Here is a 14,895-nt window from a genome sequence, read left to right as displayed (position 1 = left end):
CTTCCATACTAATTGTGGGAGGAAACATGGATTCACTTATTCACATTTCTTTGCAGTAAAGTCAGTCTTGAATGAACAGTTTCGGGTACGACATTGTGCAGTGACGTATATAAAACATGAACGCTTTAAGGTTTTTTTAGTCCGGTAATCTAAACAAGTGTTAGTTAATAAACTTACGCTAACTGCATATAGTAAACAATATAAATTCGAACTTATGTTCTCTAGTGTTTTTATACTTCGTTTTAATTCTCTTATAATGAGTTTATAGAAATACTTTGTCTTCATGTCTTGTTAGCGTATTTTTATGGCGGCAATCATTTATCTATTACGTTATCGTGATTGTATGTTGTACAGACCATGTTTGTGGACCCCATGCCGGATATATGTTCTTTTGACTTTATAGTATATCTCTCATCATGATAACGAAATAATGTGTCGGAAATTTATTACTTTTAATTCATGATTGTAAATATTAGAACTGTTGAAATTGTTAGCGTTTTATCTTAAAAAAATCTGACCTGATTCACTTTGTTCATGCTAGAATAGTTTCAATGTGTCCATTGCGTTCCATTAAGAATAATAACTCTTAGTGTATACAAGTATATAAATTAATTTTATATATAATTTAATTGCATATGATTTCAAAACCTATGGACAGTTTGTATCGTTTTGGTGCAACAACTATGGCAATTTTAAAAACAAATCATTAAGTGTAAGTATGGTTTAAATAATGACAATGAATTCCGCCACTATTATGAACTATGTTTATATGCTGAATAAAACATAAAACGTATCTGATAACATGGTGCAGTGGTGAAGGTGTCCGACTGCAGATACAGAGAACCCGGAAATCGAATCCTGCTTTCGGCGAATTTATTGCATAAATGTGTTATTTTTATCTTTTCTGTTGTATCTTTATATTTACAAAATACATTTCATTTCTTATGATATTGCCTTGGTGTGTTTTTCAAAAGCTGCAGAAATGATTTATAATTGATTACTTCGAAGCAACAGCATACAGTACAAGCACGCACGCACGCACGCACCCGAGAGTGTAGGAAGTGTAGGTACAGGCGACAGTAACCATGATAGCATATTATAATGCACCAGTCAATTGTACCCAAGCCCCTCCCCCACTTCATGTAAATAGCGGGGACTTTGACTTTCGGTCCAGCAAAACCCGGGTAAAATCCCTGCCCTGCGGAGACGAACTGTTGGTAAAATCCCCGCCAAATGCACCCACACCCCAGGGAACGCAGATTAGGCCCATTCCCCGATATTTTTGGCGCGAAGACAAAACCACCGCATTCACCCGAAACTGCGGGGCCACCTGGAAGGTAAAAACACGGCCCATTTTCCCGGATATCCCCGCACATGGGGGTGGGGGCGTGGTTACAATTCACACGTGCATAACTGTGAACTGTACAAGGACACTACCAGTTTCAAGCCTTTCAGAGGAAATAATATGTTTTCGATTATTATTTGTATGAAATGTACGAAGTATAAACTCCAACGTTGAAACAAAAGGTTTTTGTAGCCCCTATGGTACTCATTCGATTAGCACGAAAAAGTTTAATACTCCTATATAACCCACTCCTTAAAGTAACAATAATCATAACCAATAAAAATCCTTTATCTCTCCAAACCGATGATTCTAATATTCATAGTTTTATTAGACATATAAACAGCGTGTTTTACGTATGTAACTCACAGTGGGATTCATTCATTCCATAGATGTCATTCCATAATTAGTATTACTTAGGATCGAGGTATTATGTACAGGGTTATTTTGCCTATCTGTTTCTTATATATTACAATGCTGAAAATGCGTTTCTACATATGTGGTTTTATTGTTTTTCATTTAGAGATGCATTCGTGGGATATCTAAAAGAACTGATTAGTATATTCAGTTAAATGTAATACTTCTGAACAAAAAATAATTACTGATCGCCCAGAACTAACACAACTCGCTAAAGTTCGATGTTGACAAAGTCCAAATAAAGAGTTATCGTTTTATATATTAAAGCGTTTACCTTTACAATATGTTTTGTAAATGCCAACAGGTCGCCTCATTACAAAATGTTGGTCCTTTTGGGGTATATTTGGTTCACTAGACTCGAGATTGTGAACGTTGTGGAGCCAATGCCAATGTAATGTTGAAGTGACCTTGCATGACCTTTATGATTCTCATTCATTGAAAATTCGAAGGAAACGTAATAATGTGTCTGCGCTAATGTGTGTTCGTTAATACTAAAACGAGTATCAACATCTTTAAAGCCTTTACAATCAGTGGGGGTCGATTTATATCTTTCTTAATTCCTTCATTGTTAGATAATTATTCACTCTTGTCCAAAGCTTCCTGTCACAGATCCAATTATGGATCCCATAACTCCCCAGTATTTCTCTCTGCTCTTGCTTTCTCTTTTTCATGACTCCCTCTTTAAGTTGAAGAGAGGAGAGTAAATAATTGCTTTTCATTTTCTTCTAACAATGAGAGATTCTCAAGAACCTTTTTTCATTATATACATGTAGTATACAATTAAAAAAAAAATATATGTGTGTTCGTTAATACTAAAACGAGTATCAAAACTGCATATTTGGTGGAACCCATTCTAATTAGTGGGGGTCGATTTCCCTGTATTGCAGATACACTCTGACGAGTAATGTACAAGTACAATAATAATAAAACTTTCAACATTACAAAACCCTTTAAAACAATGACTTATCATCATTCACGATACAAGGTAACTTTTATCCGAGGTGATTTTTATGGAATATGGCCGAGGTGTTCCGAATGCGTTTCCAAAGCAGAGTCTTCAGGTCTTTATCATCACAACCATAGGTAATCACATGTCTATTAGTTTGGGAATATTATTCGGTCTGAGGCGTTGGTGGTGGACGCTGTGGCAATCTATAATAACGAAATAAACAATCATGTTTTAAAGTAGATTGATAAAAAAAACCATATTCTCAAAACTAAAATATAAGAAATCAAAATATTCTGAAGACATTATTGAACTCAAAACCAAAAGACACAAATGTCTAACGAGTTAACCAACTTTTCCCCGAGTTGGACTTGTTAAAATTACACGCACATTTTTTATGAATTGTATATTCATGTATATTTATATATATATATTAAAAAAATATTAATTCCATTCAGCTTTAATGTTCAATAAAAGTTAATTTCAGTGTGTTGATACCAGCCGTGATCTTCAAAAGAATTTAAAATTAAAGACAGAAAGTTCGTAAAAACAAGAAAGTAAAGTGTCACCTTAAGACGTGTTGCTGTAGCTCACTACGACGGCCAGTTTTACATTACCAACAATACAGCCCTTTACGTGTACACGATGTCGGGGCAGTTGATAAAGAAGCTGACATATTCGAGTATACAATTTGGATAGGCGTGGTCAGTGAAGACGGGAATATCGCGAACACCAACGATCAACGACTGATCATCAAATGATCACCGTAGACAACAGCGGCATCACCTGGCCACACTTTCCGACTCCGACAAATGCAACTCTGGGGAGTAAACGTGACGCCTGCTGAACACGTCTTTGAATGCTTGACAAGGGCGAAGGGAGAAATTGACTATATCTGGAGAGAATAAACACACTATGCAATCACCGAAGGCCTTGTTCCCAACCAGCTGGGACCATATTCACTGATTTAAGACTCGTACTCAGAGATGCGATTTTTTAATGTATTTAACAGTATTTGCTTTTCAAATAGTAGAACTGGTTATCTGTAACATTTACACCAATGGTATCATTGGTTTAGAACCATTTTTAAGTTAAGGCTTAACTCAAACTCAAACTGAAAACGTTAGTGAATAATAGGCACTGAACTTCCAAGTTTGCCTGCCGTTTGAATCTCTGATATGCTACAGGAGATTTCTTTTTATTGAAGAAAAACAAACACTTCCCCAGTACAATGTCGGGTTATTGCGCTTGTAATGGGACATGGATTGGTATATGACGTAACTCAACAGTTACTGTATGTAGAACATGATATGCTTGTGAGACCCATGACGAATATATGTGCGGATGTGTGTTAATACTTGTACCATGTTTGAGAGTGTGTTTTTTTTATTTTCGTTTATGCATTAACTCCAATATCAGAACGGTAACAAGGTAGGCGCAATATCGGAACGGTAACAAGGTAGGCGGAGCTTAACCGTGCTATAACTATCGTGTGGATAAATAACAACCCTATATACTTATGCCCCGGGCTGTTAATTGAACGTAGTCCCTGACAACATTATCCAAAACTGTTAGAACACTCACAACCCTCGTGTTAGGAAGTATATTACGCGCTCGTGAATAATTTTAATAACTTGGATTGTGAGTGCAGCAACTATTATATTCTTTCAAGTAAAACAAATTTCTCTGAGTTCTTATTTCATTGTTGTTAATGGAGTTACTGCCCAAATATGTTTTTATAAGTATCTTTAACAGTTTGATTCGCATATTGCTTGATCCGATTATAGTTCCGGTTATCTCGGAGAAGCATTTCATGTACATGTGTAAATTAGTTTCTGGAATAAATTATTTATTACATTTTGAAACTTGGCGCGTTGCCATTGCCGTGTTATAATAGTGGTGGTTGTACACAAACATGATAATATGGATGCAAGGGCCATATCAGTATTTAAAGGGTAAGTTTTCACACATTATTACGTCATAATAAATATATAGCATACATTTTATTTGACCATCCACAATGCGATATGTTCAACAGTTAACAATATGGTCCAGATAGAACAACTCTCACAATAGCATCAAAGAAATCATGTAGTAGTTTCCTATTTCAACTGATATAGGACGTGAAAGTACAAACTTAACAATGTTTCAAAGTCAAAAAGCTGTGTTCAAGACTTGGTGTCTATTTGTTAGATTTTCGTTTCCTGTACATAAAAGCCTTTCAGACATGATACCAATATGGGATCGCCCTTCATCCACTTTTATATAAGTTAATGGTATATATACACTGTACAGGAATATTGGACACAATATGATATTAATATTACAACCTAACAAGCAACATAATTTTACCAACTTTAAAATGGAAAAAGGCCTGTGTGTGTTTAAAGCCGGGTGTAGTATAAATGTTTTAATGCAACAACTACATTAACTTAACAAAAAAACATATAAAAAAGCAAAGTAAAAACGCCAAATTACAGATACAGTAGGAAACTGATATCAAATGCACAAATGGATCCAAATAAATATCAAACATGTAATAACTGTATTCCAGTCCACTTCATATTGACGGTCACGCGGCAAATGATGCGTAGTTCGTCGCCTTGTTTGTTTGGTTTCTAAATACACTTGTATATATTTCATATATAGGAGATTTCACACAAAACTAACGGTGAATGTATGAATTCATTTCCCTTCAGTTCTGGCCCCAATTTCTCAAGCAACTCCTAAGTCCTCTACAGCAGGTTCAGACCAAGGCCAATTTTGTTGTTTTGATATTAATTATTAATTAATTTTAAGGTTATATAAAAACAAACTACTTTTTATTTGGAAAGTAAAATATGAAGAAGTAGTTTGGCAAAATGAAATAAGGCACTTTCAAACCTGACCAAATTAGGTGTTCTTTGTCAAAAGTACCTAAGCAATTACTCAAAAACGTGTTTACATCTAAACATGGTTTAAAATGTTAAATGTTACTTTGTAAGAGTTATCTCTTATAAAACTAGTAAACACTATAATGATGTTCTGAACTGTTTTTACATGTTAAATAACATCATAAAGGTTTATTACATGAACACATTTCCTTTGTGTTAACAATATTTACAGGATTTATGCATAAGTCCAATTCATTTAGAGATAAGTACATTGACTCTTCTTTGTTAAATGCTATTTTGCGTGTGATACAACAGGAAATGTGTTTGGTGCTATTGATTTGTTGAAGCAATCTCCAGATTGACTTCACGTCACGTGATCTTCTGATGGCTTCTGAACCGACCACACCAACTCCCAGTACTGATCAGAGGAAAAGTTATAACACTATAAAAAATCAGATTTTATAAAAAGTTAACTTGTTGACACAGTGTTCCTGGTTTACGCTGTTATAATGATTGACGTAATTTGTCTGCTGTTAGACACACACATTTATTTTTATGATATACATATATACAGTATAATACACACTAGTAACTGAATGCATGTTTTCATATATTTTCCCCGTCATTATGCCATAATGATAATCTCTCTCTCTCTCTCTCTCTGTATGGACTCATTCGTTTCTTTCGTTCTCTCAGACAGTTTAATAGTATGTTTATTTTAAACGCTATCCCCAAAATAAAATAAACTCTTCTGGGGATAAACAATTATACTTAACCCTCGGACGCATGAAAGGCGGACAGTTTTCCTATAGACCGCAATTCTCATTAAGATGTATATTAATATATGTTCTCAATTACCATATCATATATGGAAATACTGATATGAAGAAGACAAAAATTAAAGATTGAAAACAACTGCAAATCTATTTTTTTTTTTATAAATTATTGGGCACTTAATTTGGCTAGCAAAAAATAATAGTGTATTAATATTAAACCGTATTTGGCTTTAACAGAAAACATTTGTTCAACGCTTCACAGTTCACACAAATACATTGTTTGGTATATAAGTATTCTAGAGCTTGTTGTTCCTCCCTTTATTTTTGCTTAGTTATCTAGAAAAAAATATATTTGAATTTAATATTTTAAGTCATATATGATATGGTCAAGCGATCTAAGTAGAAACAGGTTTATTTTGCCAATACAGCAATAATTTGTTCAGCGCATTGCTTAATAAAATTTAACCGAATATTAACTAGATTTTGTATATATATCTTCTTTGGGGATCGATTAAGTCATGTGACATATCTAGTACAATTTACTTCCTTGTTGATACGAGGCGTTGTCAAAACAAAGTACATCTACGTTTTCACAAAATGTTCATTTAAAACAAAACATGGCTTCAAAGTTTGAATCATCTATTCACAGAGGTGGTGATTTCATCCATGATTTTACATGTTCTCCGTGTGAAGAAAACGGACTTAACACGGAAGCTCAACATTTTTGCAAAGAATGTTCGAAATATTACTGCAACAAATGTGCACCGGTTCACAATACATTATATAACAGGCACACGGTTTTTGGGCGCAAGGACCTGGACAACTGGGCAGGTTCAACGACGACGATTTCAAATGCTGTAGAGATATGCGAGAGACATCCCGGCAAGTCATTGGAACTAGTTTGTGATGACCATGATCAACTATGCTGTCACGTGTGCATCGCTGTTGACCACAGGTAAATATAATGGTTTCGTTCGTTGTATGTACACGGTTGCATCAATGTGTTATTATACTGGAAACACTGTCCTTGTTCACTAGCGGATCGTGCGAGGGGGGAGGGGGGGGGGGAGTGGAGCAGGAGACAACCGGCACGTGCCCGTCCAAAATCGTTCAAGTTTACTTTTTATTTCAATACGGGATGATATAAGTAATAAAATACGCCCGAAATGCACCATTTTGGACTAAAAATTGCTAAAGAAAATTGAGGGCGCATTATGACGACTTGTACCCCAGACCCATAATGTAAATTATGATGCCTTGTTACCCCAGGCCCCTGAGGTAGATTATGATACCTTGTTACCCCAGACCCCTAATGTAGATTTTGATGCCTTGTTTCCCCAGGCCCCTAAGGTACATTATGATACCTTGATACCCCAGACCCTTAATGTATATTTTGATGCCTTGTTACCCCAGGCCCCTAAGATAGATTATGATGCCTTGGTACCCCAGACCCCTAATGTAGATTATGATGCCTTATTATCACAGGCCCCTAAGGTACATTATGATGCCTTATTACCCCAGGCTCCTCAGGTACATTATGTTGCCTTATTACCCCAGGCCCTAAGGTACATTATGATGCCTTATTTCCCCAGGCCCCTAAGGTACATTATGATGCCTTGTTACTCCAGGCCCCTAAGGTACATTATGATGCCTTATTACCCCAGGCCCCTAAGGTACATTATGATGCCTTATTACCCCAGGCTCCTCAGGTACATTATGATGCCTTATTATCCCAGGCCCCTAAGGTACATTATAATGCCTTATTACCCCAGGCTCCTCAGGTACATTATGATGCCTTATTATCCCAGGCCCCTAAGGTACATTATAATGCCTTATTACCCCAGGCTCCTCAGGTACATTATGATGCCTTATTACCCCAGGCCCCTAAGGTACATTATGATGCCTTATTACCCCAGGCCCCTAAGGTACATTATGATGCCTTATTACCACAGGCTTCTCAGGTACATTATGATGCCTCATTACCCCAGCCTCCTCAGGTACATTATGTTGCCTTATTAACCCCAGGCCCCTAAGGTACTTTATGATGCCTTTATATCCCAGGCACCTAAGGTACATTATAATGCCTTATTACCCATTTCTGTGATCCGCTATCGCCATCTACATTTTTCAATCTAAGGTGCATTATGATACATTGTTACTCCAGACCGTTAAGGTACATTACACTGCCTAATTACCCAATAAATGTTTGGTCTAATAATAAGGTATGGTATTGCTTGCTGATTACGAAATTGCAACTGATGGATTGAAAAAACATTACATTTTAAAGCGCCACTTTCACTGGTTGACAGTTTTTACGTGTTTTTTTTAAATATTTGTCTCAGAATCTGGCCCCAATTTTTCGAAACTTCTTAAGCTAAACAGGCTTAAGTCGCTTATTTCAATTAGCCATATTACATACTAATAATGGATTTTGATTAATGAAAATCGGTCTCTTCTAATAAGCGTACAGATTTTTCTTACATAATTTCTAAAAACTCTTAAAGAAGTAAATATAACGCATATTATAGAACAGCAAATATAGTGAGTTTAGCTTAATCCTGTTATAAGGGACTTAAGAAGTTTCGAGAAATTGGGGCCAGTTGATTTTGTCATCAATACCTTCAGTTTAGTGAATATAAAAATCTGTGATCTGATTTTTTGTCAGCAGTCTTATATCACTGGTTTCCAGAAATTTGCTCAGCAATTCGCTCATTCATAGATATAAAAATAAGAAAGTTTTCAATAGGTCAAAATGTGAGAGTGCAGCTTGAAAGTACAATTTTCATTTTGTATAAAAATTCTTCAACTAAAATCCGAAATAGCCTATTTTTCAATCTTTCGAGGGCAAACAATCGTGTTTGTAATAATCTTTTCGGTATATTATGAAGATATTCTTTCTCTAAACATATAACCTTTCCAAATGATAACACAAACTATGACTGTTTCCAGGCATCAAAATCCACATAACTGTACATCCAAGTGCTCGAAACATCGTAAATTCCTCATAACAGGATCAAGCTCAGCATGCTATCTTTGATTTGGTATAAAATGTGTGTTCTTCTTTTATTTATGTTCCGAGGCTTTTAAAGTAAGTATCATTTGAGAATCATAAGATAAACTTCGTGTTAATTCATGAAATCATAGTTTTCTAAGTATCATTGCTAAATTCAACAAGATACTTTAAATAGTGAGTTACGAGTAAGAAGTTTCGAAAAATTGGGGCCGGATACCTTTATAAACCGGCCCCAATTTCTCGAAACTTCTTAAGTCCCTTATAACAGGTGTAAGCTAAACTCACTATAATTGTTGTTCTATAATATTCGTTATTTTTACTTCTTTAAGAGTTTTTAGAAATTATATAAGAAAAAAATGTATGCTCATTAGAAGAAACCATTTTTCCATTTTATCAAAATCCATTATTAGTATGTGTTTTGGCTAATTGAAATAAGCGAAACATCGGGTAACATCGACATATATCGCCACTCGCCATAACAGATCGCGACGAACAACGGGCGTATTCGACCTGTACCGGATGTTGCTATTTTTAGAAACAGAAGGTATTTCCCGGCTATTCATCGGTCAATAATGGAATTTCTACATCGTAGGATTTGGAAACATTGTGATGTTTTTCTCATGAATATACGTTTAAAATAAATTAACACTAAAAGTACACGCTGACAGTTGATTACGATACATCTAACGATTTGAGTCATTACAGTAAAACATGGATTATAAGTGAAATATACGCGTAAGAGAAGATTTTCTCTCGAAAAAACGAACTGTCAACAATTGGCATGGAACTGGGATATTCGTATCAAAGGGCTCAAAATGTAAGTATCGTTGAGCAGTTTTGTACGTTGATGTGTTCAAAAACGTTTGTTTTTTAATTTATCTTTGGGATTCTTAAGTCATTTTTATTAGCTACATGTTTAGACAGCATGTTCATATTTTACATGTACTTATGTACATGTTACATATTGTTATATGTACTTATGTACATAACTTATGTTTAAGAAATGATATGAGTATGTAATCTTTAAATTGATTGTTTTATCTTAGAAAAATATTAGAATTAAAATTTTGTTTAAAAATGATGTGTTTTGGTACGTGACCTATTTCTAACATACCACAATACATGTACATACCCGTTATTTGTTTACAAAATGCATATTTTCAAAATTAACCTGTGGTTTTTGTTTTTATAAACCTACTGTATTCAATAATCAAGTGATGGTGGTGGTGGTGGTGGTGGTGGTGGTGGGATGATGATGATGATGATGATGATGATGATGATGATGATGATGAATTTTATTGATAAATTTAATAATTTTCTTTATATATATTCATGTATGTATCAGCTTGTTGTTGTTTTTTTCAAAATAATGTCGAGAAATATTAAACTGTTTATATTTTATTTTGTATATGTATGGCAGTATAATTATCTATACTAATTAGTTAGAAAGGTTTTAAAGTACAACTTTTTTTCCTTTACAGCACTAAACATTCTTGATGGGTAAAGTACCTGAAGGTGCATGAAAACCAAATCAGCATTGACTTAGCATTGAGTAGTTATCATCTGTGCACACACTACAAGTACAAAGCATGGGAACAGAACAAACTTCAAATGTTGAAGAGTGAAGAATTATTGTGAAAAAAAAATAATTGTTAGAATACCAATGACATAATAAAACAGATATACATCAAATTACCCACAGAGATTGTTTACATGTTATTATATTAAAAAACAACAACATTAGTTGAGAACTTTCACTCTGATATTTTTGGAGGGGCGAGCCCACTTATTGTTCTTGTTTCTTCACATATTTTAGTTTAAAAGTACACTCATTTGTTTTAAACTCTGTATTCTGAGTTAGTATCATAAGTAAAATTCATTTATTTGAAAGAGTACATTTTATGAATAAGTCCAATTAAGCTTTATAAATTTTTACAAGAAAAAGGTTGATTTTTAAGCATTTTATTAGCTATAAAAATGTATGGTAACATGACATTATGTATATTTTCTTCAAAACTGGACGGTAAACTATCATAAATTGTCTTTTAAATTGTTCAATAGACATCATAGATAATATCTAAAATGATTTCAGCAGCTTGCCTTATAGTTAACTATTTTTTACAAATTTTATAAAACTGCTATATATTTTCAAACATCGAAAAACTGCTCTTTTCCGAAGAATCATAAGATCAATCAAAATGATTTTTTTCCATGTGTATCAATAATGTGTTCGTTTGAACTTTAGTTTTCTGTTAACTGAAGTTAATTTTACCAGAAACTGTTGTGTTTATTTCATAATCTCTGATAATGCAAAAACAATTCAAATATAGACAAAATATTTACTTGTCGCTCTTTGTAGCCCTTGGAGTTGGGGGTGGGTGTAATGAAACATAAATAACTTTTTTAATTCACGGCAAAAAATCTTCAAAGTTTGGATAAAAGTCCCATAGTGTACCGTGATTATAACTATGTTGTCGGTTAAAGCTTTTAAAAAAGTGTGTATTACGCGGCTAATACCTTAAGCCTGTTAAGCTTAAGAAGTTTCGAGAAATTGGGGCCAGATGATTTGAAACGTCATTTGATACGCCATTCGGCATAAAAATTGTCAACCGAGTTGAATTTTCAACGGTATTGTATTTGTGTAAGAAACAATGACGTTATAGCGCTGTGCTGTTCATATAAAAATTACCTGCGAAATGTGTATATAAATCAATAAATGTTGTTTTGCCCTGTTGGATGTTGGGCGGGACATATAGGGGATATCATTAGACAGCGGGTGATTCCTAACAGGCGAGATATTTACATATGGAAAACTGGCGTTCTTATCAAATAATCTTTGGAAGCCTTGAACAATTGACAAATCCACCCGATGGAGCAAAACAGTTCACATACGTTTTATACGGTTGAAAACGACCGAATAATATTGTATGAATTTTTCATTTTGATGCCAACTTATCAATTTAAGTTCGAAAGAAAGGGAGAACTAGACATGTTTATCATATATGCCATAATTAGCAATACACATGTACATTGTTTATTGCAGGAAATGTTCCAAGGTGCAGCACATTCCATATCTTGCAAAGGGAATCTACAAGGACGCCGACTTTAAAAGCCTGCCTGGCAAAGTTTCAGAACTTAGAAAACAACTTCATGACATGGAAGAAGCAAGAAAGGGAAATACAGCATCATTGAAAACCACTAGGGCAGCCATCCTAGACGAAATTAAGGCTATTCGGAAGAAGATGAATGAAATCCTTGATGACATAGAAAGGACCACCATTGAAGAATTGAACTGCTTGGTAGATAAGCTCGAAGATAGGATAAAAGAAGATGGAGTAAATTTTGCTCAAATGGATGACGAATTAAAATATTTCGTGAACTTCATTGAGGCCTCAAATAGAAGAAATAACGAACCCTCATCATATATCGGATACAGGAAATGCAAAGCTAAAATAAGGGAAGTGAATGGGCTCATTCCACGTAGGTATGAACTTGATACTTACGCTGTATCATTTCGGGCTAATAACGTACTGAAGGAAATGCTGTCGTCGGTACGTACTTTTGGAGAAATTGAAGAATTAACCATGGCGACCAAATTAGCATCAAGCCAACATCTCGACCCAAACCATGTCTTTAAGGAAACTGGATATAAAAAATACAACGTTGCGTTGAGTACTGACATTAAAGTTTGTTTAATCGTTGATATATGTGAGCTACCAGGTGGAGAAATTGCCGTTTTAGACTTCAACAACCTTAAAGTGAAACTCCTGGATCAAAAGTACGAGGTGGTCGACCACTGTGATGTACCCCAAAATCCATTTAGCGTGTGTCACATTGGAGGGAATGACGCTGTCGTTTGTATTGGCTTTGAGTGGCAGTTTATCAATATCACGAAAGGAAAGATCGTGAAAACAAAAAGGATAAATTGCACACACTCCTGTAGTGATGTAGCTTATCATGGGGATATGCTTTACGTCTGCTCGGGCACCGCTCTGTACGTCTACATGAAATCTGGACAGATGATGCAAACGTTCTACGAGGACGAATCGGGTGGTTTGACCGTTGAGAGATGTTCGTTCAGAGGAGACGGCAACGTTGTGTACATCACCGATCGTGAGAACGCCCGAATCATTTGCCTTGACAGAAGTGGCAATAAGCTGAATACTTTCACTGACCCTGACATGAGAGAACCTACCAGTATACACGTGACGACAGCTGGACACGTGTTTGTCTCGACAGATAATCTAATCCTGCAAATCGACAAGAACGGAACGAGGAAGTTGGCCACATTGCACGTAAAGAAAGAACATTTAACATCACCGCGGGCTTTGTTATTCAGCAGCAGAACGTCCGGTCTAATTGTGGGAGGATACAGTAATTCACTTCTGAAAATTTCTTTGGAGTAATGTCAGTATTGAGTGAACATTTTCAGGTACAACATTGTGCAGGGACGTATATAACGTATGAACGCTTTAAGGTTTCTTAAACTGACACAAACTGTACATACTAAATAATATAAATTCGAACTTATGTTCTCTAGTGTTTTATACTTTATTTCTCTTATAATGAGTTAAAAGAAACACTTTATCCACAGTTTAATTTTCATGTCTTGTTAGCGTGATTTTATGGCGGCAATAATTTATCTATTGCGTTATCGTGATTGTATGCTGTACAGACAATGTTTTCTGCAGCACATGCCGGATATATGTTCTTTTGCCTTTATACTATGTATCTTATCATGATAACGAAATAATGTGTTTTAGTAATAATTTATTACTTTAAATACGTTATTGTTAATATTAGAACTGTTGAAATTGTTAGCTTGGTATCTTTAAAAACCTAACCTGATTCACATTGTTCATGCTATAATAGTTTCAATGTATCCACTGTGTTCCATACACATAATAACTCGTACGTGTATACGAATATATATATATATGTATATTAACATATTTAATTGCATTTGATTTCACAATCGATCGATAGTCTTTATCGTTGTGGTGCAATAACTATGTAAAAACATAAAATATAAGTATGGTTTAAATTATGGCAACATTTCTCACAGCGGATAAATTCCTCCACTATTATGAACTGTATATTATATGTTTCATACAAAAAAACATAAAACATTTTCTGACTACAATGGCGCAGTGGTGAAGATGTATGAAGCAGATGTAGAGTAGCCGGAATCGAATCCTGCTGCCGGTGGATTTATTGCATACATGTATTATTTTTATGTTTCATCTTTATTTTTACAAAATACATTTCATTTCATAAGATATCGCCTTTGTGGTTTTTTCACGGTAATGCGCACGAATCATTCGTGCTTATAAACGCCACCTGGCGATATGATAGGTGTCTTCAATTTCTCAACATTGGGAATTGGCGTTATTGACAATATTTTAGGGAACAAATGTTCATTAAGATTACTATAGTTCTTCCGCAGACTTACATGAGCGACACTTAAATCACATCCACTCTCATAGTAACAAGAGCAGTCACAGACAGCCATATCCCCTGCCGAATTG

The 14,895-nt window shown here is 34.9% G+C and overlaps 1 protein-coding gene across 1 annotated transcript; it reads left to right on the top strand.

Annotated features, from left to right (window-relative positions):
* The first annotated feature begins 6,941 nt into the window (after positions 1-6,941).
* Positions 6,942-14,509, top strand: LOC128218296 (uncharacterized). Its single transcript, XM_052925941.1, has 2 exons — positions 6,942-7,309; positions 12,411-14,509. The coding sequence occupies exons 1-2, from the start codon at positions 6,972-6,974 to the stop codon at positions 13,771-13,773; spliced, it is 1,701 nt and encodes a 566-aa protein (XP_052781901.1). The 5' UTR covers positions 6,942-6,971; the 3' UTR covers positions 13,774-14,509.
* The last annotated feature ends 386 nt before the right edge of the window (positions 14,510-14,895 follow it).

Source organism: Mya arenaria, chromosome 14 (assembly GCF_026914265.1).
Source record: "Mya arenaria isolate MELC-2E11 chromosome 14, ASM2691426v1".
Taxonomy (NCBI): domain Eukaryota; kingdom Metazoa; phylum Mollusca; class Bivalvia; order Myida; family Myidae; genus Mya; species Mya arenaria.
The sequence above is the reverse complement of the archived record's forward strand: the minus strand, read 5'-3'. Positions and strand labels throughout refer to the sequence as shown.

Bases quoted from the DNA above. Each gene is read 5' to 3' on its own strand.
- LOC128218296 (XM_052925941.1), top strand. From the start codon at position 6,972: ATGGCTTCAAAGTTTGAATCATCTATTCACAGAGGTGGTGATTTCATC. The intron at 7,310-12,410 runs GTAAATATAATG...TGTTTATTGCAG, and splicing joins TGCATCGCTGTTGACCACAG to GAAATGTTCCAAGGTGCAGC.